At 41.3% G+C, this 8,650-nt stretch overlaps 1 protein-coding gene across 2 annotated transcripts; it reads left to right on the top strand.

Moving 5' to 3' along the window:
• The first annotated feature begins 2,240 nt into the window (after window positions 1-2,240).
• Window positions 2,241-7,284, top strand: LOC111255454 (ras-related protein Rab-18-B-like). 2 transcript variants are annotated; one of them, XM_022817425.2, is made up of 5 exons: window positions 2,241-3,793; window positions 4,081-4,234; window positions 4,690-4,845; window positions 5,915-6,048; window positions 6,214-7,284. In XM_022817425.2, exons 1-5 carry the CDS (start codon window positions 3,736-3,738, stop codon window positions 6,528-6,530), a joined length of 819 nt encoding a protein of 272 aa, XP_022673160.1. In that variant the 5' UTR covers window positions 2,241-3,735; the 3' UTR covers window positions 6,531-7,284. The 2 variants fall into 2 exon arrangements, with proteins under 2 accessions (XP_022673160.1, XP_022673161.1); XM_022817426.2 differs by lacking the exons at window positions 2,241-3,793; window positions 4,081-4,234 and adding an exon at window positions 4,241-4,454.
• The last annotated feature ends 1,366 nt before the right edge of the window (window positions 7,285-8,650 follow it).

Genomic DNA, 8,650 nt, shown 5'->3' with positions numbered 1-8,650 from the left:
TTTCAATATGACATTTCCCACTTTCAATAGAAACGCTTCATATTACAATTCTATAATCCGACAAATATCATGTCATTTATGTATGATTGAATAAACAAATATGAACACGCCCGCTGGAATTGGGTTGATTATTTTTTTAACACTAGTCGATTAGATAGCACCCCACGTATTATCCTGAACCGCAACTTCACTGCTTTTTTTTGTAACAACACTATTCTAGTACTATTATTAACTTCAGAGTCACCGGGATGGCAAATAGTAAATCATGTACTTCGGAGCATTACCTCAAATGACGTTTTAGCACGAAGCTGGAACCAAAAATGGATGAAAACCTATCATCACATTATTTTGATCTTATAGAAAAAAAAATGCTAGGGAAAATCACTCCTTTGTAAATTACCAACTAAAACTAAAGTTTAGATCGATTTGAACAAACTTCACTTATCTATATTTCGAAAACTAGGCGTTCATGACAGTAAAGTTATTATCTTAGAACCACTAGGATATTAACTAAGCAAAAACAATAGTGTTTAGGTTGGAAGGCCTTCTTCGTGAGTAGACCGTTGGCTCTTTCTTTCTTGCATTTTTAATTCTTGCTTCTTCAACATACAAACTTAAACTCTCTATAATCAACATCTAAATCCTATAAGGAGCATGTCTTTAACGTGAATACGTTCTTTTGGACGAAGCTCAGAAGACACAAAGGAAAAGCTGTGAGCTTAATACAACCCCATCCAGAACAAATCGTTAAAAGATTTGCTGATCGGAGGTAAAGATCCAAACAGAATTTCAGAAAAACTATGAACTAATGCCAAAACTGGCCTAAAAGTACGGATTCTTATAAAGTGAACTTATACGGTAGGCCCAACAATTTACTAGACTTAAAAACAGAAATTTCACTAATAAGCGCGTTTTTCAAACGAATGAATTTAATAACGGTAAACAATTATTGGTGGCAATGAGAAAGATAAGGTATACAGAAGCTGACTATTGAACTTTGAGTCATATGCAATTAGCGTAAAAATGCTTTTACTCGGAATTTAACCGGAAATTAAAAAAAAAAAAAAAAAGTGTAAAATGAACGTGATAATGGAACTAAAAAGAAGCAGTGGTTACAAGTATCGTGTGATGATGATAGGAGTAATCGACAGCCTGCAGTGATTGCGGTAACTCATTACGTTATCTTCTATGTGAACCTGAGCTTCTAATTTCGAGTTAATTCACTAACGCTTCTGAGTAATAGATTTTCTGTCTATAATCAGCAAGCAAGCAAGCAAGCTCTGCCCGAGTCAGTCCGCCTGCAAAAGTAGCAAATATTACTAGCGCACCACATCCCAAAGCATCCATCGTTGAAATACTTGAGCAATAGACGATCATCAAACAATAATAATCACAGCTGAATTGAATGACTGAGACTATCTTCCTTGGCACCGACATCCGGCGTTCGGTCGTGGCATCATCATCATCTTCGTGTTGTTATTAGCGGTACTCCACGTGCGTAAGTGACAAACGTCGAACAAAGACGATTCTTCACGACCGACCGAACGTAAATGTGTACTATTGGACAGCTGTAACGGTGGCGCTTCTTTCATTACTATTAACATTTGTTCATAGTCGCGCCTATCCTATCTCTAGTCCGCCGAAGTAGCTACAGCAGCCCAAAAAAAAGATATATTCGATGCCCGATCGACGTACACCCCCTTTCTGTTTCCATAAATCCTGTTCTTTTTCGTCTAACTGTGAATTTGTGCGTGGCAGTTGTAATATTAAGGGCAGTAGCAGTCAATGTTGTTGTAGTGGAAACGGCGTCACACAGCGGGGTATCCATAACCACCATCTGCCCCCCCGACTGCTGTAGTTAACTGGTAGTCGAGTGGAGCGTCTACTGAAAGTGTAGTCTTTAGCTGCTGAAACAAAGCTGGCGGCAATAACAACAACAACAGCAACGGCAAATATAGCAGTTCTCAAGACCAACACGCCAGCGGCATGACGAGCTACCGCTGTTATTCGTTGACATGCCCTAGCCGTTGAATTGCTGCCGTTGACGCCGTCAGCACAGGCGCCGGATCAGAGTGAATGGCCACTCTCCAACGTCGCAGTCGCAACGCGCGTCATAGTCGTCTAGAACAGCCGTCAATACTTCGTTCTGCTATAGGAGCAGAACTCAAACGGCTGCTACGGTCGCTGCGGCGTTAGGGGCCGCGGACACTAAACTGATGCCCGGCGTTTCTTCCGTTGGCGCGGCTGTTCAAGCTGTTGCCGCCAATAGTGAGGAGTTTTTAGAGGCAGGTGAACGTATACACTGGCGGGTAGGCCTTTTCAGCTTTTCGAGCAGCAATAATCACGACTTGACGTGACATTGCACTCTGCTATTACTATTCCCATCGACCACCACCATTTGCAGGACTGCTATCGGCGGCAGCTCGACGCCACAGACAGAGTGGCCGACCAGAGCAAGACGGAGTGAATGACGCGAAAGCTGAACCACACCTTAGAAAGCCGTAGCTGATGTATGGGCTTTCCCGCCATTGTACATCCGTTGGATTGTGTGCCGTATTTGTGCATTGAAGTGACGACGCATTAAGACTACCTGCTTACGAACACTCCCGTGCAGTAGCCAACTTCTCGAGCCGTTACGATTCGGGTGTTTGGCTATGTTTCTATGTGCGGTATGCATGTGTCTCTGGCAGACCTGCTTAAAAATTGTTTCCGTGTTCTCCACTCGGTCCTCACGTCTAACTTCAGAAGGCTAACTTTTTTTCAGAACGAAAAGGAATCTGTCTGTGCCTGAATTTGAACACAAAACAATACATTTCGTTATACTTATCAGGTAGACCGGCTACCCGCTGGGCTACCACCAGAACACAGCGCACTAACGTACGGCACTCACCAACCTGGAAATGGTTTCACAACAAAATGCTGTTGGGTGACATGCTAATTGCGTCCTGTGAGGTGAGTGAGACATGAAACAGATTTCATTTTCGTTTGGAATAGCGAGAAAAGAGAAGCGCAGGGAGAGACGGAGAGAGATGTTCGTAGAGCCGCCTCTCATGGGTGTCTGTGGCAATAGGACCATTGAACGCCAGCGGCGTCGCTTCTCGAATATGGTTGTTGAGTATAGCATGACGCCACAACATCAGCAGTGGTATTTGTGGAGTTGACTTACTGGAGCAGTAATGGCCAACCGTCATCATCAGTAGCGCCGCAAAATCGAGAAAGATGACGGCAAAAGCCAGCTTCTGTCGGGAAGCCGTTCTCGAATGGCTTAGCACTTAGGCCCGTGTGAACACACGGCCTCTGCTGGCGCTAACGTAGCGGTAGGAAAAACAGGCAGCAGACTGCACTGGGATCCACATTGTCACCGGAATGTTCTGCGAGCGATGACAACATTATACAGGCAGTACAATTACTATGTCATCGGTACATATTTCATCCTGCTTCCACTAATTCGTCCGTCTGTCTGTCTGTCTGTCCAATTGTTCAGTAGCAGCCCGTCATTCGACGATTCAAACTACAGTTTGTGCTTTTTTTTTTGAGTGAAGTAGAGTGACTGAGTGCGAAGTGAAGGGGGCATACCGGATGTGTGGTGTGGAGCTCATTAAGGATGTAGTCCGACTATATATTATGTAAGCCGTATCTTGTCGTTGTTGCTGGCATAGCTACAGTGTGCGAACGCTTCTAAGTAATACTCGGTGATTGCCGTCACAAGATATTCTGATAGCTAGCTCATACAATATGTATCGAGCCAATTCTTGGCGGACCGATGGACGCGTCCATTACGATAGAATCGAGCGTAAGTTATTTGTTTTTCCTTCTTAGCAAGCGTAACTGTGCAGAACGGACAAGTTCGAAAATAGTGTGTTTTCAATACAGCGTATCTAGCACGCACGTACTGGCTAACTTAGTGGACAAGCGAAATTGTTAGGAGTTATACATGCGCCGCCGAATACTAGTCGTAACAGGGTAACTTACATTTAAGAGCCAATCAGCACAAAAACTAGTCCCGCTTAACTAGCAGCGTAACAAGAACGATACGTTGAATAATAAAATTATTTTTATTTATTTCCTGCATCGCGGTAGTATTTCTGTTTGGCCAAGCGCGTGTTGGTATCACATCATTAATCGATAGCTGGATGCCGGAACGGAAGCGGACGCTCGTCTTAGACGACTGCCTGAAGCGCGTCGTTCTGCATGAAATTCGTGAGGAGATTGATCTCATTAGGCGTCTTCGTATGTGAGTTCATCACGAGCATGTACTTGCATAGATCGGTTGAGATCTCTAATGGACAGTAAAAGACGATTTAACAGTCCCGGCTCTAATTATTAATGTACAAGATATGCTCCATTTTTATCGCTAGGATATGAACAGGAAGACGTTCTCGATGACTAAACACCAAGAAGAGGAAATGAATGGGGATGAATTTTAGATTGAGCATTGAAGCTGCCGACAAAAGGTATCAGTCGTCCACCCCGCTGGCCCATTCTTCTATCACTTGGAATTAGTCGCCCGTTTAATTGGGCGAATGGTATTGGCCGACTTTCTCAGTTTCTATTCAGATAGCAAACGAAGCTTTTATTTTCCTACGTTCTCTCTCTCGCCGATATTGTGTCATAAATAGAAAACGGTGTGGCGTATGGGTCGCAACCTGCCATGATGTCTTTCTAACAGCTTTCACTTCTATTTTGCAGTTCGCACACACGGCCTCACGGAGCTTTGTTTTTGTTTAACGTATGCGACAGGGATTCCTTCCTCTATATGATTGCCCTTTTGCAGAAGCTGAAGCCGGTCTTCAATAGTAATACGATCAGATACCTTGTCGGAACGCAACGGGACCAACGAAGCGGGTGAGTCGATCACTGATCAGATTTTTTCTGTGTTAAAAGTAGATCGCAGTGTTAATTTTAAACACTGCACATGCTGAACCTGACCCGCATCACTTTGGCTTAATGTATTTTAATTGGCAGATTTGCTACCTGCTTACGAGTGTCGCCCTTTTGATACCGGTCAAATACAAACCTCACGAGCGAACCGATGGCGTATTGCCGTTCGTTCTTCTGTTTCGGATTTGAAAAGGGCAAAATATATCCAAGCTACATTTGGCATATCTGTGTAGTTTGCCTAATGCGGAATATGCCATACGTTTCTTCATGTATTAGATTCAACGAAATGAAATTTCCGATGAACTTTTTCGTGGAACATTAACATAATCTTTGCCTTTGTATATATAGCTAACTTCGGCGTTTGATCAGGAACAGCCAGTGAACAAGATCCTATATGTCAACAGTGCTTAGATATTATTAGCTGATCAGTAAGTATCTGGCTAACGTGCAACACGTTTTAATTTCCATTGAAAGCTATCAGATTTGATGAAACGTATGGCTTACTCATATGAGTATCGCTTGGGCGAATACGTCCATAGTGATGCTATCAATCGCCTAGACAATTGCGTCTGTGACAATGAACTGATTGTCGCTAGTGTATGAGCCATGTGCGATCTGCAGGATATTGATTAAACTAACACCTTACGATGTCGTGCTAATGGTTGTCCTGTGCAATTTTTTCGTGTCTATACGTAAAGTTGAGCCTTCTTCGTGGGTAATTCGAGTGACTTTCGTCATATAAACTAGTGTCTAGGTACATCTAGGCTCATACTGATCGCTCGCTGATTATATCCACACATTGTCGAGAAGTTGCTTTTTATACCTGTATCATTGCCTCCTTTTTTGTCCTGCATCAAAATTCTGACAGTTTGTTAGAAAACAATATAAGAAAGTATTCATAGTAAAAAATTGATTACTTATTACACATAAAATCCTAATCGATTCAGTGGACTGTATACAGTGCAATGAAGAACACTAAATGAAATGGGTAAACATCGTTAATCAATTTACCGCTGTGTTTTTGCCTTTTCAGAAATGTAGACGAGCCTAATGAGACGAATATTGAAGAAGCCGTCACGCTAGCAGTGAAAAACCTCATGAGGTATCGTGAGACATCTGCTACAACCAGTGAAGGTGTACAGGGTGCTTTCATGTCAGTCATTTATGGTAAGTATCTAAAGACAGTCAAAAATGGCTTCAACTCAAAATCATACTATACGATATGAATCGATTCGACCTGAGATTACATGTGGCATCAAGCGACCTCCTTTTCAACATTTTTTACCTCTCATAAACGGTATGTATGTGACCTGATGTATTTATTCATTGCAGATGTTCACCGCCTAGGATTACGCTTGGAAGATCAAAGTTTAATTAGAAACTTGGGAAGCTTTGTATCCCTTCCACGCATGAAAGAGGACATCCTTATAAACTTTAGCCGAAAGTTATCACTTGACAGTGATAGTTCAGAGTATGCCAGTGAATTAAGCTGTGCAGAATGCGATATTAACGATTTCGTCAATAGTCCTGATGTTGGCTTAGACGAGAGTGCCATGGACGAGGCCGCCGTAGACCGAATCGCCTCAGAAGACCAGAGAGTAGACGATTTAGAAATCTCTAGTAAAGACAATACATGTTACCGACTTTGACCACCCCTCCTGATATCCTTACCGATTACACACTCAGTATACAATCAGGTATACATTTTCAAGCCGGACCTTGCCTAACTCTAAGGTACCAGAGCAAACAGCACACGATAAGCGCTCGTGCTACTGGAAAAGAAAGGAAAGGCCGAACTTTTGCGTAATCGTTTTCTTGAGCATGATGGGTCATCTGTCGTAATATAGTACTTATTAGTCATGTGCTTTCGAGAGTCGTCGTTGTTGTTGAGATAAAGAGCCTCGAGCGTTTATGGTGCGATATCTCTATTAGAAAGTTTATTTACAAACTCTCTTTAATAATAATAATAATAATAATAATAATAAAAAAAAACTCTTTATTCGTGTATGAAGGTAAATGTTGTGATGTGTTTCCCTGATGTGTACGTAGTGAAGGAACTTCTAGCTTACATGTAGAATACTCTAACCAAGCTATTTGTCTCGGATTGACATATCCGGCCTGAACCGTCTGTCATTCTATTCAGTTTCTTCATAGTAACTGCATATTCTGCGTTCTGATGTGACTGGCTGATGGAAAAAGGCTACATCGTATGTAAGCAAAGGCTGATGCTATTCTGTGGAAAATAAGTTAGCTAGGTTTAGGTTGTTCAATAAAGCTATGGTGGCTGGCAGTATTTTGAAGGTTTTTATAGGACTACGTTCCCAACTTTGAAGGCTTGAGGCGTCACGTGTTACTATGAAATGTTTAATAAATTACTAGACTCCAATCAAGCCAAAATAATATCTGTTCAGTTGATCTAATTAACTAAACGCATAACTTAACTTAAGTCTTGAGAGAGTCATCGGATCTTCAGACCGATCATTAGAACTGAGCTAAAAAATATTACGGTCGGTTTAGATGGACATTCGAAAGTGTTATTGGGCTGGAACTTTATCTTGGAATATGTGGCGTTAACATTATTGCCATCGTCATGCTTGCATCATTTTCATAGCCATTGGATTTATTGACTTAAGTTGAAATTTGGGCAAATTCGTTAGAAGACTCCACGTATTATGCCTATACTAAAGAATCATTGGTCACCTCTACTGTCACCAACTATGCTTGCCAACTATATTGATCATCGGGCACGTGGACAATACTTGGGTTGTGACAAACGGCACTCATTTAATAAAGTTTTGCTATGACATAGCACGCGGGAGCTTGTTCAATTATATTACTAGGGACGGACATTTGTTCTGTTTGGCAAAGGCACATGAATTTAAATAATTCTTTCACTGGAGTTTTGAAAAAAAAAATAGCTGAAATACAAAGAAACACACTTCAGACAATCGTTGCATCTTCATGTTTATACCAAAGACCTTCAGTTCCGACTATAATATTCGTTTGCTTGTTTTAGCCCAGTAGAGTAAACACGTCACGTGTACTCTTGAGTGAAATTAGTGAATATGTATGGGTAAGGTGTCTGAAAGAGCGAAATGACACAGAAAAATAGACAGGCCAAATTCGATTTTGCCTATCACAGCTAAGAAATTTACAAACGGCTTGAATTTATTTGGCATTCTACAAGTAGTCCTATGCGTGCGACAGTTCTATAAATGCCTGAAGGTACCGTTTATACATATGAGGATAAATGATTATATGGCTAGCAAGTGCGTGTTATTGTGTTTCTTCGTTGTAGTCCAACGCTCCGCGTCACTAACTAGTAATTATATGAGATTATCTCTTTCACTTCGCCACTTCAAATTCAAGAATATGGCTATCTTTCCTTTTTGTATATAGAGTTCTATAGATCTATATCTGCACATCACGGAATTACGTTCTACAGATCATTTGAATGTTCTCTAACTGCCCACTTTGGTGTCTTAATTAATGCAGTTTAAGGCGCTCTGAACAATAACTGGGTCAAAATACAAGTTTGATTAACATTGGGGTATCCCAATGTTAATCAAAGGTCAACGATTTTGTTGATCTTCTAGAATTAGCGATGTGAACGGTTGAACTGGTCCATCTTTAGATCTATATTCCCTCCCATACGTCTTTTTATATTTGTATCTATTCTGTTAGCCTCAGTTTAGCACTAACTGTGGGTGTACGCAGAGTGCTATTAGGATAGATCAATTAGCTCTCTCAAGCTAAAACTCGTGCATTT

This window comes from Varroa destructor, unplaced genomic scaffold, assembly GCF_002443255.2.
Source record: "Varroa destructor unplaced genomic scaffold, Vdes_3.0 BEIS01000001.1, whole genome shotgun sequence".
NCBI lineage: Eukaryota > Metazoa > Arthropoda > Arachnida > Mesostigmata > Varroidae > Varroa > Varroa destructor.
The sequence above is the reverse complement of the archived record's forward strand: the minus strand, read 5'-3'. Positions and strand labels throughout refer to the sequence as shown.

Excerpts from the sequence above, each read along its gene's own strand:
- LOC111255454 (XM_022817425.2), top strand. The coding sequence starts at position 3,736 with ATGTATCGAGCCAATTCTTGGCGGACCGATGGACGCGTCCATTACGAT. Across the intron at positions 3,794-4,080 it reads CCATTACGATAGAATCGAGC|TATTTCTGTTTGGCCAAGCG; the intron begins GTAAGTTATTTG and ends GCATCGCGGTAG. Across the intron at positions 4,846-5,914 it reads CAACGGGACCAACGAAGCGG|AAATGTAGACGAGCCTAATG; the intron begins GTGAGTCGATCA and ends TTGCCTTTTCAG.